Source organism: Carlito syrichta, unplaced genomic scaffold (assembly GCF_000164805.1).
Source record: "Carlito syrichta isolate Samal-C Ts95f unplaced genomic scaffold, Tarsius_syrichta-2.0.1 Scaffold305756, whole genome shotgun sequence".
NCBI lineage: Eukaryota > Metazoa > Chordata > Mammalia > Primates > Tarsiidae > Carlito > Carlito syrichta.
Window position 1 is genome coordinate 654,451 of NW_007249852.1, and position 20,468 is coordinate 674,918.

Sequence of the window (20,468 nt, forward strand, 5' to 3'; positions counted from 1 at the left end):
CCCTCCCTCCCTCTCTCCCTCTCTCTCTCTCCCCCGCCCCCTCCCTTCTTTCCTTCTTGCCTGCTTGCCTTTGCCAGCACCCCAGTCTCCACACAAGCATAACAATGATCATAGTTAGTTTATTCAGGAACAAATATCAAGGAAAATACTTGAAGATATATCCTGTAGAATGCCTTGTTGACGACTTTTCATTTTCTTCTAACATTATTATGTTGGTGAACTTCTAAGACTCAGAATGATAATTGGGAAAAGGAACATATTATGTTAGTATCCCTGGAGTGATTTGTGTTTTTATTTTTAGTCTTTGTCCTGAGTCAGAGTCTGCATCTGTGGACATTGAGTACTATGGCCTGCCAGCTCAGCAGGATTCACCTCTCTCCATTCTAAGGCCCAAGCCAGTTCTAATCATCACTAGCCAAAAATAAGGCTTTTCACCCCCATCCAAGGAAAGGACCTAGAGTAAGTACTCAGCTTAGATTGGCCCAGGTACCCATGCGCAACAAACAGCTGTCTTTCTGACTGTTGGTCCAGTCTACATGAGTACCTCTCTGCCATGATTCTCTTGGCCTCTCTCGTCACTTCAGTGGGACTTGATCTTAGCCCACAGATCCTGTTTTGCTCCTGGCTCCCAGGGCTGGATGTTTTTTCTAGTCCAGGAACCTAGCCACCCAGAGCCTGGTGAACAACATGATGTCATCACTGCAGCCTGCATCCCTGAGCTGTCCCCCATGGCCCACAGGACCTCCTAGACTGTGCTAGCCTGATGAAGCCCAGGCTCCCTTAAGTCTACTCCATCTCCCTTCTTGCCATCTACTGCCAGCCTCTTCTGCCTCCCTTCAGGTCTGCTGAGGAGAGTGCAGCACACTGCTCAGCTCATAGCCATCTGTAGGTGGGTCCACAAGGGAACAGTAATTTAAGCAATGTAGTCTTTCCAAAATAAAGTGATAGATCTGATAAAATATAAATCAACTCATCTTCCTCTGTGAATTGTTTTACATGAGCATTATCAAATTGTGCCACACCATGTCAGTTAATGGTTCATTCACAAAAATACGCCTTACAGCTCGTGTACATTTACCTCAGTTATTGGAAGCAAAACCACTTTTGTCATAATAATAGCAACAAAGCAACCATTGAGATGTATTAAGTGCTTTGCAGGTTGATATTCATCATCTTATTTTAGGTATCATAAATGTACACACGTTTTAAATTGTTTAGCCAGCTGTACTGAGTTGGGAATTGTTGATACCTTTGTTGCTCAAATAGAATTAGAGACGGTTTCAAACAGCATTAAGGGAACTAGAATTGGAGTTGTTCCACTTAGAGATAAAAGAGCATCGCTTTTATTTGATAACATAATGTCCATGGGTTGAATATAATATTACAAATTATAGCTGATTGTCCTTTATTTCTGCCAATGTCAGAGCAATGAAAAGACTTAAACATGGCAAATATGGTTTATATATAAGAGAAGCATTTCCTGACCAAAATGTTAGATTTGGAATTTTCATAATTTCTTTTTTTAAAATGTAGGATACTTCCTGCTTTTTCTTGTGTAGTTCCTGTGTGGATTTGCTGCTGAAGTACAAAGGTCTACATTAAAATGTATCTCCCCTACCTCCAGAGAGGCCTGTGAGCCGCTCTGTCCTGACGTATCCTGGCTCTCTGAGCTCTCTTGAAGTTACAAGTCCTTTTGTTTGGTTTTTCAGCCATGGTTTTGATCTCACGAGACTTTAGTGTCAACCTATTATTTGGTTATAGATCGAGAACTAGTGCCTGTTTCAGCCCCATATATACTAAAATTGGAATGACACAGAGATTAGTGTGACCCCTGTGAAAGGGGGAAAAATTTTTTTTGAGTTAGTTTCATTCTGTTGCCCAGACTGGAGTACAGTGGCACAATCACCCTGGCTCAGGCAGTCTTCTATGTCAAACCTCATGGCAAACCTCAGGCAGTCTTCCATCTCAACCTCTTGAGTAGCTGTGACTACAGGGATGCACCACTACGCCTGGCTAATTTTTTAAAATTTTTATATAGACAGGGTTCCACTGTATTGCCTAAACTGGTTTTGAACTCCTGGGCTTGAGCAGTTCTCTTGCCTCAGCCTCCCTAAGTGCTAGGATTACAGGCATGAGTCACCACGCCTAGCTTATTATTGATGAATTCAGTTAATCAGCACGCTGGGTACTTTCTTGGTTGTATGAGATGGGGGCATCCTTGAACTTTTGGATCCATTTGGCTTCTCACAATGCTTTCGGAGTTTGTGCAGATAAAGAAAAATGATGTTTTATATCATAAATGGTACAAGATATAAGTGTGCATAAAATGTTCTCATGTTTTGGGAAAAGAAAGATTTAGCAAGTATTGAAAGCTGTATAAAGTGAATTTGGGAAGAAAGCAAGGAAAGGTGAATGAGAGAACCTGGCCCATTTGTACATAAGAGCCCCTCAGCGCTATAATGTTCATTAGCATGCTGAGAGCAATGCCATCCACCCCAAAGCCTGCTCCTGGTAGTACATGGCCCTACCATAGAAAACATGGTTTTCTTTCTTTATTTATTTGCCTGTTTTGAGTTGGAGTCTCACTCTGTTGCCCAGGCTGGAGTATAGTGGCACAATCATGGCTCACCATAGCCTTGACCTCCTGGGCTCAGGAGATCCTTGCACCTCAGCCTCCCAAGTAGCTGGAACTACAGGTGCACACCACTATGGCTGGCTAATTTTTTTATTTTTTGTAGAGATGAGGTCTTGCTATATTGCCTAAGCTGGTCTCAAACTCAGACTCAAGCAGTCCTCCCACCTCAGCCTCCCAAGCTGGGATTTCAGGTGTGAGCCATCATACTAAGACTAGGTTTTTTTTTTTCCCCACAAGATTGAAAGTTCCATTCTCTGTCTAGAATCTGGTGTCTCCCACCTCCAGTTTTTCCTTTTTATTTTATGTTATTTTTCCTTCTTTCTTATCTCGTTTACATCTGAGGATCTCGGCTTTTTCTTTCACTTGTGTCGCAGGTGTGAACTGAGCAGGCTGCGAGGCCAGCTTTCAGCACTGCAGATGCTGCAGAAATCTGTGCTGAGATTGTCCTGCCCCGTGTCCTCTCCTCTTCCTTCCCTGATGGCCTTGTCATATAGCAAACAGGATATGTACTTTGGTGTCAGGCAGAACTGGGCTTCTGATCCTGATTCTGGTACTAGCAATATTTCTTCTTGCTTTAGTTTTCTTGTCTATAAAGTGGATATAACACTAGTTACCATGTATGCCTGTCCTGAGATTTAAATGAGAAAATGTGCAGTGATAGGCACATCATAGCAACTCAACAAATGTCACTGCCCTTTCTACCCCTGCCATTTGGGGAGCTTTATGTTTAAGGGACTCATACTTCAGGGACTTTCGTCTTGATCATTGAGCATTTACTTTCTACTTAGAATATGGCTTTTCTGTTGGAAATGATATAGTATACATCAACATTACCTCTCAGGAAAAGCACTTCCAAGTGTGCTGTGCTTGCTCTGTTTACGTGGATGCCATAGGAGCCATCATAAACAATAAATGCAATAAGTGGTCTCTGGAAATAAAGTGTGACTTTCCTTCCTCCACGTCACAAGCACCATTGAGAGATGGGTTTGGAAATGGGGTCTCAGCCAACCTGTGTGTGGTAAAGAAAGGAAGGGGGAAATTCAATATTGGTAAGAGCTATAATACTCTTTGCATTTCTGAAGGCATGCCTGGTCTTTCTTGTTCTTGCCTTCCCAGGGTTTGACCTCTGTAACATCTGGTTTGAGTGCGTGAGACTTTGAGTGAACTGGATGGGTTACAGCCCCCTCATGTTCTTTCCTCTCCTTTTTTTTTTAGCATAGAAACCTCTTCAGAATATATAAAATCAAAGTGTTTCCCATTTATAAAATACTATCCAGGTCTCATCTGGTAGCTGTTGAACCCAAGGAGACTTCAAAGCAGAAATTCATGTGATCATCTTACCAGAGTCCTAGCTATTCCATAGTCAACCTGAAAAACAAGACAGGGCCTTTCCAACAAGAATATTCTGAGACTTTTATGTAATAGTGATGCTTAACAACTGTTAAAAGTTGGTTGTTCATCCAGGGAGGCTCTGAGCGCCCGCCCCTCAGTGATACTGGTCCCATTTCTGGCTGAAGCACCCTGTGAGGGACCCAGGGCCACTCTCGCTGCCCACCGTCTGCCCTTTGGAGCTTTGGAGCTCTGGATCGCTGGGCCCACCCTGGCTGAGGCACTCAGCGTGAGATCCCATGCTTGTGTAAGGGAACAGCATATCTTAAGGAGGTGCTGATCGGAGGCTCTCAGCTCCAGAGGAGGGAACTCCCAACCCCCTCCTCCACCCCAGCCTGCTGGTGGCACCCCGGACCCAGCACCCAGCTGTGCAGCTGGTCCCCGGTACCTCCCACTCCAGCACAGTACATCACAGTGGATAACACAGGGACCCAGACGAGCAGAGAGAAAAGATCCACAAAAATGAAGCTGCCACCTCGGCCATTCTCCAGGCAGAGATTTGCATTGCCCTGCCCACCTATCAGCAGCTTCCACCTCGGTTCCTAAGGTAACATCGCTAAACAGGAGACAAAACCCCTCCCCTGCTGAATCAGACAAAGGCAGTGTCACAGACCTCCCAGGCAGCAGGCTAAACAAAACAAAACAAACCCAAGCTGCCAGTAAACCTAGCTGCCTGCAAGGAAAACAAAGGGGAGAGGCTGGAGATTAGAGCTGAAGAGACTTTAGACACTCAGGAAAGATTCCAGAGCTAGTCTGATCGCTTATTTTGACTTTTTATTTTATCATTTTGACTGTTTGTTTTGCTCACTTTTGTTTGCTTTCTGACTTACACTATCTGTTTCATGATTTTATCGGTCTATCTCTGTGTAGTTACCAGTATCCTTTAGGGAATTTTTTTCACTTCTCTCCAGCCTTATGTCTCCTTTTCACCTGTTAGTTGGTATGTATGTCTGTTTTCCCTCTCACTCTTCTCTCTCTCTAACTTCCTATTGACCCCCCCTTCCTCCATTATTTTCCTCTTTTGCACCTCCTTTTGATCCAGGGACCAAACCTACATACCGCTGAACAGACAGATTGTAAGGCAGTGGGAAATAGGTTCCAGTGTGCCCATTCACCTGTTGGTGGATGTTGGAATCAGCATATAGATTCTGAATCACAGCTTCCCCCTCAATTAAACCTCAAAACTGCAAAAAGTACAGCCCGCAGCCCACACTCCAACCTCAAAAGTGAACAAAGCCAGAGGACCCTCATAAGGAAGAACAGGAGATTGCACAAGTGAAACTAAAGCAACCCCACCTTCTCTGAAAAACAGAATTAAAGAAGGGGAGGGAAAGGGGAAGAGAAAGAAAAATCTACACAAATGAAGAAAAATGAAAACAAGAATATGCGTCTCTCCCAGACTTCTGGGAGGGCAGACACTGAGAAAACTGACTTCGGAATGCAAATAATGAAGAGCCCCCAGAATGACTGTTCCCAAACTACAAACCTAGATATCAAGACATTAATGGAGAGATTAAAAAGAATTGAGGAGAGACAAGAAGAAACTAGGAAGGAGCTGATATCTGAGATAACAGTAATAAAGAATACTGTGAATGAAATATAACAAAGTGATAAGCATGGAAAGCAGAATTACCCAAGCAGAAGAAAGAATCTCAGAGCTTGAGGACCAAAATATAGAACTAACCCAAATTCTTAAAAACACAGAAAACAAACTCAAAAAGACAGAACAAAACCTTCAAGAGATGAGCGATTAATTCAAGAGACCGAACCTAAGAGTAATTGGCCTTCCTGAGGCAAAAAGAGAGACAGAGACCACACTGGAACAAACTTTCCATGAGATCATTCAAGAAAACTTCCCTTATCTAATCAGTGATGCAAAAATTCAAACACAAGAGATTCAGAGAACCCCTGCAAGACAACAAATGAGAAGACCAACTGCTAGACACATAATAATTCGCCTAAACAAAGTAGGCATAAAAGAAAAAATCCTAAAGGCAGCAAGTGAAAAAGGCCAGATCACCTACCATGGAAGACCAATTAGAATAGCAGCAGATTTATCTACAGAAACCCTACAGGCTAGGAGAGCTTGGAGCCCGATCTTCAAAGTCCTAAAAGATAAACAATTTCAACCAAGAATAACCTACCCAGCCAAGTTAAGCTTCATCAGCGAGGGAGAATTAAAATCTTTCCCAGATATCCAACCCCTAAGTACTTACGCTGCAACCAAACCACCTCTACATGAAACACTTAAGAAAGTACTAAACACAGAAGAAAAGGAAAAAAGAACAACGTTCTTCACAAGAGTACAGGAAAAAGAATAAAATACATATGAAACAACCCCCAAACCAAAAGAAAGACAATAAACCAAATGGAAGAACAATAACTCTATAAGAACTCTATGATAGGGATGAACTCTCACATTTCAATAATTAGCCTGAATAGGAATGGACTAAATGCACCACTGAAAAGACATAGAATGGCAAAATGGATAAAATATCACCAGGCAACAATATACTGCCTTCAAGAGACCCATCTCACTAGAAAGGGCATGCACAGACTCAAGTAAGAGGATGGGAAACAAATTTTCAGGCAAATGGAACACAAAAGAAAGGAGGAGTTGTGATCCTAATTTCAGACAAAATACCATTTAAGCTATCAAAAATTTAAAAAGATACAGAGGGCCACTACATAATGATAAAAGATTCACTCCACCAACAAGAAATATCTATCCTAAACATATATGCACCCAACATAGGTGCGCCAACTTTCATAAAGCAACTTCTAGGGAAACTAAAGAAAGATATTGACTCTAACATGATCATAACTGGGGACTTTAATACCCCACTCACAACCCTAGACAGATCATCAGGACAAAAAATCAGCAAGGAGATCTGGAACCTCAATGTGACTCTGGACCAAATGGACTTAATTGATACCTACAGAACACTCCATCCAAAGACCACAGAATACACATTCTACTCATCACCACGTGGAACGTATTCTAAGATCAACCACATAATTGGCCATAAATCAAGCATAAGCAAATTTAAAAGGACCAAAATTCTACCATGTACCTTATTGGATCACAGTGGAATAAAAATAAACATTAACACCAACAAGGTCCCCCCAAAACCCACAAAGACATGGACACTAAACAGCATGATGCTAAACAACTTCTGGATCAATGATGAAATCAAAACAGAGATCAAAAGATACCTGGAAACAAATTAAAATGAAGAAACATCTTACCAAAATCTCTGGGACGCTATGAAAGCTGTAGTAAGAGGGGAATTTATATCCCTACAAATGCACATGAAGAAAATGGAAGGATCACAAATTAACAGCCTAACAAACCACTAAGGAAGCTGGAAAAGCAAGACCACAAAAACCCTAATTTCAGCAGAAGGACCAGATCACAAAAATAAAAGCCCAAATCCAGGACAGAAGACAAAAAGATAATACAAAAAATCAATGAAACAAAAAGCTGGTTCTTCGAAAGGATAAACAAGATCAATGATCCCCTAACTAGACTGACCAAGAAAAAGAGAGAAAAAACCCAAATAAGCACAATCAGAAACACAAAAGATGAAGTCACCCCTGACCCTGAAGAAATACAAAAGATCATCAGAGACTACTATGTACACTTGTATGGAAACAAACTTGAAAACCTCAAGGAAATGGAGGACTTTCTGTCATCACACAACCTGCCTAGGTTGAAACAAGAAGAAATTGAGATCCTAAATAGACCAATAACAATCAAGGAAATTGACTACATAATAAGAAAACTACCTACAAAAAAAGGCCCTGGACCAGATGACTTTCCAGTAGAATTCTACAATACATTTAAGGAGGAGCTGATAATAATCCTACTGAAGGTATTTCAGGCGATTGAGAAAGATGGAACTCTCCCCAAATCATTTTATGAAGCTAATATCACATTGATACCCAAGCTAGGTAAAGATCCAACAAAGAGCCGGGCTCGGTGGCTCAGCCTGTAATCCCGCGCCTTTGGGAGGCTGAGGTGAGTGGATTGCCTGAGCCTGTGGGTTCGAGACCCACCTGGACAGCGAGACCTCATTTCTACAATAAATAAAAAAATCAGCCGGGTGTGGTAGCGCACGCCTGTAGTTCCGGCTACTTGGAAGGCTGAGGCGGAAGGATCGCCGGAGCCCAGCAGGTTGAGGCTGCGGTGGCCGGGAGCGGCCACTGCACTCCAGTCTGGACAACAGAGTGAGATTCCTACTCAAAAAAAAAAAAAGATCCAACAAAGAAAGAGAACTACAGGCCAATATCTTTGATGAACATAGATGCTAAAATTCTCATCAAGATCCTAGCAAGTCAGGCTCGGTGGCTCAGCCTATAATCCCGCGCCTTTGGGAGGTGAGGTGAGTGGATTGCCTGAGCCCGCGGCTTCGAGACCCACCTGGGCAGCGAGACCTCATCTCTACAGTAAATAAAAAAAAATCAGCCAGGCGTGGTAGCCATAGATTCTAAAATTCTCATCAAGATCCTAAAATCGGATTCAACAACACATCTCAAAAATCATCCATCATGATTAAATACATCAACAGATGTCAAAACAAGAACCACATGATTATATCATTAGATGCAGAAAAAGCTTTTGATAAAACCCAGCACCCCTTCTTGATAAAAACCCTCAAACATCTAGGCATACAGAGAACATACCTCAAAATAGTAAAAGCCATCTACGAGAAACCCACAGCCAGCATACTCCTAAATGGACAAAAATTGGAACCATTTCCCCTGAAAACTGGAACAAGACAAGGATGCTCACTCTCACCCCTCATGTTCAGTATAGTTTTGGAAGTCCTGGCTAGAGCAATCAGAGAAGAGAAGGCGATCAAGGGTATCCAGATAGGAAAAGAGGAAGTCAAGTTATCTCTCTTTGCAGATGACATGATTGAGTGCCTTGAAAACCCAGGAGAATCTGTCAAAAACCTCCTTACACTGATAAAGGCCTTTGGCAAAGTCTCAGGATATAAAATAAATGTGCAAAAGACAATTGCATTTCTTTACACAATAATAAACAAACAGAAACCCAAATAAAAAACACAATTCCATTCACAATAGCCACAAAAAAAATGAAATACCTTGTCATTTTCCTAACTAGAGACATGAAAGACCTTTACAATGAAAACTACAAAACTCTGCTCAAAGAAATCAAAGATGACACAAACAAATGGAAAAATATCCCATGCTCATGGGTTAGAAGAATCAACATTGTGAAGATGTCCATCTTACCTAAGGCAATCTACTGATTCAATGCAATACCCATCAAATTACCAGCAACATTCTTCTCAGACCTAGAAAAAATAGCACAGGAATTCATATGGAAACACAAACGACCAAGAATAGCCAGAACAATCCTCAGCAAATAAAAACAAAGCAGGCAGTATCACATTACCAGGCTTCAAACTTTACTATAAAGCTACAATCATCAAAACAGCTTGGTACTGGTATAGGAACAGGCATATAGATAAATGGAATAGAATTGAGATTCCAGAAGCGAAACCTCAATTTCTCAACCAACTCATCTTCGACAAAGCCTTCACCAACTACCACTGGGGAGAGGAGAACCTATTCAGTAAATGGTGCTGGGAAAACTGGCTGACCACATGCAGAAGATTGAAACAGGACCCCTATCTATCCCCATACACAAAAATTAACTCCAAATGGATCAGAGACCTAAATGTAAAACCTCAAACCATAAGAACCTTAGAAAATGAAGGATATACCCTCATGGAAATTTGAACTGGCATCCAATTCCTGAACAAAACCTGAAACCCACAGGCCATAAGAGATAAGATAGACAAGTGGGACCTCATTAAACTGACAAGCTTCTGCAAAGCCAAAGAAACCATCAAGAGAGCAGGGAGACAGCCTACAGACTGGGAAAAAGTATCTGCCAACTCCAGGTCTGACAAAGGCTTAACATCTTGGATCTACAAGGAACTCAAACGTGCTGAAAAGAAAAAAACAAACAACCCCATTATAAAATGGGCAAAAGATATGAACAAACACTTCACAAAGGAAGACATCCGAGCAGCCAACAGACACATGAAGAAATGCTCAATCTCACTAATCATCAGGGAGATGCAAATCAAAACCACACTGAGATACCACCTAACTCCAATCAGAATGGCAATTATCAATAACTCAAAAAATAACAGTTGCTGGAGAGGGTGTGGCGAAAAGGGAACACTTCTACACTGTTGGTGGGAGTATAAACTAGTGCAACCTCTGTGGAAAGCAGTGTGGCGATTCCTAAAAGCTCTGAATATCAACCTCCCATATGACCCTGCAATCCCCCTACTGGGAATATACCCTGAAGAACTCAAATCACTATAAAAAAGATACCTGCTCACGAATGTTTATCGCAACATTGTTCACAATAGCAAGAACCTGGAACCAACCATGCTGTCCATCAAAAGAGGATGGATTAAAAAAATGTGGTACATATATACAACAGAATACTATGCAGCCATAAAAAAGAACAAAATCATGAATTTCGCAGCCACCTGGATGGAACTAGAGTCTATAATACTGAGTGACCTCTCACAGAAACAAAGATCTGGGTATCACATGTTCTCACTCATATAGTGGACCTTGATCATCCAACGTATTACCATAAGAAAATGACTGACAGTTGTGGGAAACTATGGTGGGGGGAAGGGAGATGGGATTAATGATAGTAAACATCTGTCTGGGGACGGGGAGACACCTCTTATCAACAAGGGTGCCTGAACGAAGCATATTTGTATACCTAACCCTTAACTGTACCCCCATAATATCATAATAAAAAACATTGATTATTTAAAAAAAAAAAAAAGTTGGTGTGCTTGAGTCATGAGAACCAGTACAGGCATTATTATGGTTGTGTGTTGCTTTCAGCTAGATAGTCTTCCCTGAGTAAATAAAATTACAAAGCAGACTTGAGAACATATCTTCCTGACAACCAGTGCTTTTGGGGGAAGTTCTGGTATCTACCAGGATAATCCTGGATTCTGACTAGTTCTGGGGTCTACCAGGATAATCCTAGATCCTGACCAGAAGAAGTCTGATAGAAAGGTGGAGACTAGTTGGCCAGGCATGGTGGTTCACACCTATAATCCCAGCACTTTGGAAGGCCAAGGTGAGAGGATTGACTGAGTCCATGGGTTCAAGACCAGCCTGGGCAACTTGGTGAGACTTCATCTCTACCATAAATTAAAAAATTAGCTGGTTGTGGTGGTGCATGCCTGTAGTTCCAGCTACTTGAAAGGCTGAGGCAGAAGTATTACCTGAGTCCAGCAGGTTGAGGCTGTGGTGGCCGTGAGCATGCCACTGCACTCCAGCCTGGGCAACAGAGTGAGACTCCAACTCAAAAAAAAAAAATAAAGAAAGAAAGGTGGAGACTAGAGTTCCTGGTATCATTTAGGTAAACCATGTGCCTGACATGTAACACCAACAGTTTCTTTATTCATTAAATGAGGCATTTGACCAACCTTATTGCTGAAGGCCAGGCTAACTCAACCACTTGAAAAATCTAGATAGGCCAGGCTTGGTGACTCAGCCTGCAATTCCAGCACTTTGGGAAGGCAAGGCAAGTAGATTGCCTGAGTCCGTGGGCTCGAGACCAGCCCGGGCAACTTGGCGAGACCTCGTCTCTACAATAAATCAAAAATTAGCCAGGCATGGTAGTGCTCGTCTGTAGTTCCGGCTACTTGGAAGGCTGAGGCAGAAGGATCGCCAAAGCCCAGCAGGTCAAGGCTGGGGTGGCAGTGAGTGTGCCACTGCACTCCAGCCTAGGCAACAGAGTGAGACCCAACTCAAAAGAAAGAAAAAATCTAGATAAAAAATTCAACTGAGATTAGAGGCCATTTGCTTCCAAACCTGTGAGGAAACTTCACAGGGAAACATTATATCATATATTATTACCCATTTCCACCTGCTTGTATTCTCCACAACTTCCTTAGACACGCTTTCAGAAGTATTCCATAAAATCTCCCTCTCCTATTCCATTTGAATTTCATGCCTTGTTCCTCTTTGCCCTTCCTCTCCTTTTAAGCTGCAAATTGCTTCTGATAGAAAACCCTTCAGAGTTGACCTGTTATAGTATTACATATGGTACACTGCAAGGAGTGAACAGTGTCTAACCCATCAGAAGTAGCTGGCACCTCGCCACACCTCTTCATCTTTAGCTTTGCTAGCTTCGCATTTCCCAGGACCAGGTGTGTTAAGGAATAGAAGGAGCTCCCCAGTGACTAGTCCTAGATGTGCCCAATTCTTCTCATTGCCTGAAAACTGCTCAGAACACAGACCTAAAACTCAGTCAAGCCCTATCTGTGCCCTGCTCCTGCAATCTTTAGGCAGCCACTGCATAAAACTACCTAAGCATTGTAGCATTAGTGGGCTTTGGAACCTGGTATTTCACTGGGGGCAAGCTTTGTGAATCCAGGGAAGAAAACCTTGTTGGGGTAAATAGGTGGTGATAGATCTGAGTTTCTAAGAGGTGGAGATGCACTGGAGTCCCCATGTGGCCTCAGGGACCTGCCTGAGAACCTTCAGAAGCCTTCTCTAAGGGCAGGGATTAAAAAGTGGGTATTAGTTTCCTTATCACTACGTACCAAGCAGCTACTGGGGCCTGGGCTTGTACTGAAGGACGAGCTCCTTTTTCCCCATGAAGCCTCATGATCCTTGCTTATTTGGTGTGATGACAAGGGGGTGCTGAGGAGGAAGGGTTTTCTTTTCCCTCTGTGAAGCTTCCCAAGTTGTGGGGAGAAGAGTGCAGGAGCAGGCTGTGAGACCAACCATGTAGCTCTTTAAGATCTTATCTTGGTCTGCTTGTTGTGAATTGGGGTTACACATAGATGATGGTTGTGGTGATGCTAAGGATGATGATAGTGGCAGTGGTGGTGATGGTGGTGGTGATGGTGATAATGGTGATGGTGCTTCTTCCTGGACCAAATAAGTCTGGGAAATGCTGGGATATACAAAGCCAACCAGGTGAGTTCATTTGAGAATAAGATGCCTCTGAGCCTTTAATGACTTCCTAGGGGTTGGACAGAAATCCCTACTGTTTTGAGCACTGAAGCCTTTTTCTCATGCTATTGTATGAATGGATCTGGTTAACACCAGGCTGTTCCTGGAACAAAATGAAATGTACTCCTAGCAAATTTGGATAGTTTATTCTTATGTTGCCTTACTGGAAACCCAAAGATGGATTCCTGTCTTATCCCAATTTCCCTCATATACTGTGATGCTACACAGTTTGCAACAGTTTTTGATTGATACTGCCTTTCTCCCCACAGAACATTGACATCACCAATTTTAGCAGCAGCTGGAGTGATGGCTTGGCCTTCTGTGCTCTGCTCCATACCTACCTGCCTGCCCACATCCCGTACCAGGAGCTGAACAGTCAAGAGAAAGTAAGTTGTGGCCCCATCATCCTGTTTGTTCTCTAAGAATGCCAGGGAGAAAGGCAGGATATATCCCAGGGGAGGAGGGGTTTATAAGCCTGAAGTGGAAGTTAGAATATTAACACTAGGCCCAGATGATTACCAAATGTGTGACTACACTGTGGAATCCCATTCTCAGCAAATACTTCTCAGTTTCCCTTCTAGATATTTACCTTCTGTCACCTAGAAAAACTCAGTGAGGACCAGTTTGCTGTGGCCACTAAGAAGTTCCTTTGACCGCTTTCCAGAGAAGGCCCTGAAGGAGTCTCACCTTCATGGTTTTAAGACCTTGGCCAATATTTTTCAGAGTCTATCCTAAAGAACCACCAAGTACCACCAAAAAGAATTCCCTGTTCAAATAAGCTTGGAAAACTGTATATTATATCACACTTTTAGAAAACACAGTGCATATTAGCACATAAAAACTTCAAGAAGTCCTGCATTAAAGAAAACTGTGTGACTTTCCTTAACTCAGCGAAGAGCAGATGATATAATCTTTTTATTTGCTTATTTTACTGTAACAACCTATAACAACCTAGCAACTTTTTCCAGTTAAGGGCCGAGCAATAGGCTTTGTGGGTCAATCGGTCTCTGTCACAACTACTCAACTCTACCATTGGAGTAAAGCCGCCACTGACAATATGTAAATGAAAGGGCATGGCTGTGCTCCAGTAAAACTTTATTTACATAACAAGCCATGAGTCAGATTTATCCCATGGGCAGTAGCTTGCCAACCCCTGACCAAGAACGTTTTATGAAATATCTCACAGAGTGCACCTTGGCAAACACTATGCTGGGTCCTACACTCGGTCACTCAACAAGAATTTTTACCAAACATCATGTGCAGTAATAAAGACAATAGTGAACAATAGAGAAATGTTCTCCTCCCTTATGAGGTAGACAGGTTATAAACAAGTGGGTAAACTCATAACAAGTAAAATTATAAATAATCAGTTAGGAGTTATGAAAGACCCAAGAGAGAAACACAGTGCTGTGAGAGTGAATAACAGGGATCTCATTTAGATCAGGGAGACTAAGGCAGTCTTTCTGAGGAGGTGATTTTTAAGCTGGTGTCTGAAGGTGAAGGAGGAGGCAGCAATGCAGAGCCAGGAGGAGCTTTTCAACACAAGGGAGCAGCCGCAGCCAGGGAGCACCTTGGTGTTGTCGGGAGCATGGAAGAAGGCCAGTTGGCTAGGTTCAGTAAGTAAGGCAGGAGAACTCCGCTAAGCCAGGGAGACAGGCAGAGGCCACCACTCTTCATGGATTGGCTCTGGTAAGAAGTTTGCGTGTGCTCCAAGCATCATGGGAAGCCACTGAAGGATTCTAAACAATGGAGAGGCACAATTCATGTTTTTAAAAGGTTTTCCCGGCTGTTGTGTGAAAAATGAATTGAAAGGGGAACAAGAATGAAAGAGGAGCCACCAGTTAGGACATTATTGCAGTAGTCAATGTGAGAGACGTTTCCTTGGCTTCACCCACTAACTGAGATGAGAAAGGTAGCAAGGCAGAGGGAAAGATGTAGAAAGAGGCTGGGCACGGTGGCTCATGTCTATAATCCCAGCACTTTGGGAGGCAGAGGCGAGAGGATTGCCTGAGCTCAGGGGCTCCAGACCAGCCTGAGCAACATGGCGAGACCTCATCTCTACAATAAATTAAAAAACCAGCCGGGTGTAGTAGCACATGCCCGTGGTTTCAACTACCTAGAAGGCTGAGGCAGAAGGATTGCCTGAGCCACCAGGTCGAGGCTGTAGTGGCCTTGAGCATTCCAGCCTGGGCAACAGAGTAAAACTCCAAATCAAAAAAAAGAAGATGTAGAAAGATTTGAAATATGTCTTTTACATAGAATCGCTTGGACTTAGTGACAGATGACTGTAGGGTAGGAGGAGGAGAAGAAGGAAACAAAGATGACTCCCAGGTGTCTAGGTTGACAGGGCTATTTTCTGAGATGGAGAGGGCATAGATATGTTTCACAGTTCTGTTTCTATTATCCCTGGACAAAATGATTTAATTTTTTAAGGTGTTAGGATTCTTCAGAGGAGCAGAACCAGTAAGGGTGTGTGTGTGTGTGCTGTGTGTGTGTATGTGTGTGTCTGGATACCATGCCTATCCAAGTTGACACATAAAATAACCATCACAAGTGTACTAAAATCTTCAAGCACTTTTATATGGAGTGCTTTGTTTTTAATCTGTGAAGTAGGCTGGACAGGATTGTTAAAAGTTTTGAGGGGAAAAAAGTTGTGTTTCAAATCATGTTAAGTCTAAGAGTCTATGAAATATGCAAGTGACCGTGTCAGGCAGGTGATTGAATAGCAAATCTAGAGTTGGGTTGGGAAATCAGAGCTGGAAATATCAGTCTGAGAGTCATCCAGGATAGATCAGTGGTGTCTGGTGGAAGTTTCTAAGACAGTGGAAACATTCTCTGTCTGCACTATCCATATGGCAGCTACCAACCCCATGGGCTGTTGGGCACTTGAAACATGGCTGGTGTGACTTAGAACCGAGTTTTTAATTTCAATTTTAATTAATTTTAATTCAAATACCCGCATGTCACAAGTGGCTCCCATGTCAGACAGGGCGGGCACAGATGATACTTAAAGCTCAGTGGAAGACTGCACCCAGGCTCCTGAGGGAAGTGTGAAGAGGGAAGGACCAAGGAACACACCTGATCACCCCAGTGTCTGTTGTCTAGGTCAAGGAGGAGGTCTCAGAAAAGGGACCAGGAAGAAGCAGCCAGAGAAATGGCACTGTGTCCTGTGGCCAAGGGCCACAGCCAGCCTCATAGATCACAAATGCAAACTAGGTGTCCATTCCCTCCCTGCCCTCTTGATGCTTTAGTCTCTGCATTTTCAGTGTTTGTCCCAGAGCCTAGGATTCTGTTTGTTAGTTACTGCCAACCCACCGCTCCCTGAGGGAACCTCTGACCCCCTATTTCCTAAATGCCCTGCCCTGGCTATACTCCTGGTGGAGCAACAGTTGCTGCAGCAACTTCTCAGTGTGTGGCTTGCCCTGGGGGATGCTTGCATTCTGTTGGGTGAGAGGGGTAGTATCTGTTACAGTTATGGATGAACGAATATAAAGTAACTGAGCAAATAATGGGCATTAAACAATTCAAAATAAGACCTTCCTAAAACAGTGCTGTGTACTCTCATGCACGTACACACTCATGTCCTGAGAATGTGTGTGTCATGCTCCCTGTGGTCGTCCAAACAGACTGGCTTCTTTCATTGTGCTTGAATCAGCACAGATCTGCTGGAAAGTAATAGGCCTGTAAGTGTTTGCCTTCACGCTTCGAATCAGCATTGCTTCCTGGTGACCAGAGCCTCTTTGTCTTACTCTGGATCCCCATGATTCCTGAGACTGATACTCCGCCAGGAGCCACCCACAGCTACGACAGTGTGTGGTGGGACATGCAGACACTATATGGCAAGGCCCGTTTCCACACATAGGGTTGAGTTTCTTTTCCCAGGTCTGTCACACTGCCATTAGCGAGCATGTAAGTCTGTGTGAAAGACTGCAGATCTGTGAATATCTGGAATTTTTCATTTTAAGATCTATTTGGCTTCATGCTAGTTCGAGCTGGGTTTGTGATCCAGAGAGTAGGACTCTGTTTGCTAGTTACAGCCAACCCACTCCTCTCTGAGGGAACCTCTGACCTCCTGTTTCCTAAATGCCCTGCCCTGGCTATATTCCTGGTAGAGTAACAGTGGCTACAGCAACTTGTCAGTGTGTGGCTTGCCCTGGGGGTGCTTGCATTCTGTTTGGTGAGAGGGGCCATATCTATTACAGTTATGGATGAGTATTTTCAAAATAATGTGTCAACACAGGCAAACCTATATAGAGAAAACTGAACACGTGTGAAAGTCAGTATGGAGAGAATCTTAATGGAGCAGAGTAAGGGATACAAGCAGGGGAGACTTTCCTAAAAGAAGCATATTTGAAGTTGGGTCAAAGGGGGTGAGCTAATCTGAATGAAGTGTACACCTTGAACCTCACTAGCATCAGTGGAGCATCACCCTGGGGCCTTGTTCTGATAAGTGCTCAGTGCTGGGGCTTTTTTCCAGGGTTTTTGTCTTGTGTTGTTTTCTAGTGTATACGTACATCAAAAAGGGCACCATAAGAGGTCTTTAATGTTTGTAAAATCTAGTAAAATCAAAGTCTAAAAGGTGTATAATATAGCTGTTGATAGTGTAGAAAGTTCAGAAATCATGAGCTGCTCCCAGCTAGATGGAAATAATTGAACCAAGTAAGTTCAACATCGGTATTAAACAGAGAATTTCTGATAAAAACGAACGGGGATATCTTCTATGACATTAAGGAGATATACAACCACAGGGTGTGAGTTACACAGTAAAGGGAAGGTTTTGGCAGGGTTTTTTTTTTTTCCCCAATGAAAAGATAAGGCAGTCATCTAGCAGCCTATGAAACTCTTCCACTTAGCCCAGACAGATTCAGGTGACATATTCAGATGAATGTGTCTATATCAGTGTCTGAAATAAAATATAATGTGAGAGAAGGGACTCGGGAATTGGCATCCTTTGCCCCATTCGTTTCAGGTGAGATGCCTTACTAGCACAATCCTCACTATCCCAGCTAGCAATAGAGTTCTGCCATGCGTTGGGCACTTAGTCTGTCCTGGAACCAGACAGAAGGTCCCAGGCTTGCACCTTCTGCTCCTGATCGGGGCAGAGACTAAAGCAGTGACGACCTCTCACCGGGCTTGGCTTGTGTGGGGCCAGCTACAGCTGAAGCTCACAGTCCACAAGTGAAGACCCCTCTGAACTGCTGCTCATGACTGTGGCTTCTGGCATCCATCTGACCTCTCTGACCACAGTGGTGGTAACTGTTCAAATGAAAGACCATTAGGATAATGATACTTGGCCACTGATGTTCTGCTGTTGCCGAAATGAATAAAAATTATTATTGTAATCCAAAAGTCACCTTCTCTCTACAATGTTCCATGTTACATTGTATACTATTTCAGAATATTTTGAGACCACTTTTCAGCATGTACTGTTTCTTCTATGTTCAATATCTGCTTAGAAAACACAGGTTTCATTTAAATCAGACTGGAAGGTCTCGAGGGAATTTTTTATGAAACCTTTGGTTTAGGCCAGGTTCAGTGGCTCAGCCTGTAATCCCAGCACTTTGGGAGGCCAAGGTAAGTGGATTGCCTGAGCCCTCGGATTTGAGACCAGCCCAGGCACCTTGGTGAGACCTTGTCTCTACAGTAAATTTTTTTAAAAATTAGCTGGGCATGGTAGTACGCACCTGTAGTTCCGGCTACTTGAAAGGCTGAGGTGGAAAGATCGCCAGAGCACAGCAGGTTGACGCTGGGGTGGCTGTGAGTGTACCACTGCACTCCAGCCTGGGCGACAGAGTGAGACTCCAATTAAAAAAAAACAAAAAACCTTTGGTTTAGAAGTATCTTCTTAGACCTTTATTATAAGCAAAGAATAAAAATTGAAACAATAAAATATTATTTTTAGCCTGACACATGACAGAGACTTTTGGAAATCATAATATTCTGTGCAGGTAAGAATACAGAGAAAATGGCTACTTATACACTATTGATAAAACTGCAAGTTAGTGTAACATTTTAGAAAACAATTTGGTATTACATAATAAAAGTCATAAAATATTTATATCTTGACTTCTGGAATAATAGTAGCCTAAAAACTGACTTACAAATCTCTATCTCTCCCAAAACTAACTAAAAAGACTTTAAAATAAGAGCTAGATATAGTGGGAGGATTGGATGAGCCCTGAAATCTGAGACCAGCTTGGGCAACATAATGAGACCCTGTCACTTGAAAAAAAAAAAGAAAGAAAACAAGGACAAAGACCTCAATAAAACCAAAATGACAGCCAGGCTTAGTGGCTCAGCCTGTAATCCCAGCATTTTGGGAGGCCAAGGTGAGTGGATTGCCTGAGCCTGTGGGCTTGAGACCAACCTGGGAAACTTGGCGAGACCTCATCTCTACAATAAATTTAAAAAATTAGCCAGGTGTGGTGGCGCGCTCCTGTAGTTCTGGCTACTTGGAAGGCTTAGGTAGAAGGATCGCTGGAGCCCGGCAAGTCAACGCTGAGGTGGCCGTGAGTGTGCCAATGCACTCTAGCCTGGGCAACTGAGTGAGACTCCAACTCAAGAAAAAAGCAAAATGGGAGATTGATGCCACTAGTTTGGTCTAAATGGAAAGAAGCCAGGAGCCAAATCACAGCTCCCCTTTCAACAGAGCAGAGTAGTGTTTTGGCAACAAGTATGTGGTTTCCAGTTCATCCCCATTAATTTCCCTTAATTTCAAGGAAGAGGCATGGTGGCTTGGGCGAGATCACCACAGATCAACAGCTTTCAAAGACCTAAACCACAGACTGGAAGAAAACGTGATAGCCACATCTTTCTGTTTTTGTCTGACCTGGTTCCTAGAGCTTTAGTGTCAGGGCAAAACTGGTCTTCAGGTTCCAGATGTTCGGGCAAGGGCAGAGAGTGAAAGCCATGCGAGAAGCAGAAGGGATGTAAAATTATGTTTAAAAATTATGTATAAAATTAAGAAATTCTACTGAGAAACATAAAACATGACTGTGTAGAGAAACATTTGTCTCTCAATTATTCTTAATGTGTTAATTTAATTAAATGTTAATATAATCCTAATGGCTTTGAAATGAATTATGGAGGGAGGAGGCCTGACCAAATGATCATTAGGTTCATCTGGATGAACAAACATCAGAAAAGAGCCAGGAAGAAACTCAAAAGGAAGCGTACAAACTAGGGCTGAACTTTTGTGGGTCAGTGTCAATATTCTAAGGGAAAATTATTTTCAGCCTAGAATTCTCTATCCAGATTGTTAACCAAGTGTGATGGTAGAAAAGGAAATTTGTATATATGAATGCATCTAAAAAATCTATCTCCCAAGCCGGGCTCAGTGGCTTAGCCTGTAATCCCGTGCTTTGGGAGGCTGAGGTGAGTGGATTGCCTGAGCCCACGGGTT

At 42.8% G+C, this 20,468-nt stretch overlaps 1 protein-coding gene across 2 annotated transcripts in view; it reads left to right on the forward strand.

Annotated features, from left to right (window-relative positions):
• The window catches only part of SPECC1 (sperm antigen with calponin homology and coiled-coil domains 1), a 305,973-nt gene that overhangs the window by 272,546 nt on the left and 12,959 nt on the right, over positions 1 to 20,468 (forward strand). For both annotated transcript variants that reach the window (XM_008062605.2, XM_008062607.2), the window contains one exon: positions 13,336 to 13,452. In XM_008062605.2, the coding sequence (XP_008060796.1) occupies positions 13,336 to 13,452 (117 nt within the window). The remainder of the gene's footprint in view (positions 1 to 13,335; positions 13,453 to 20,468) is intronic.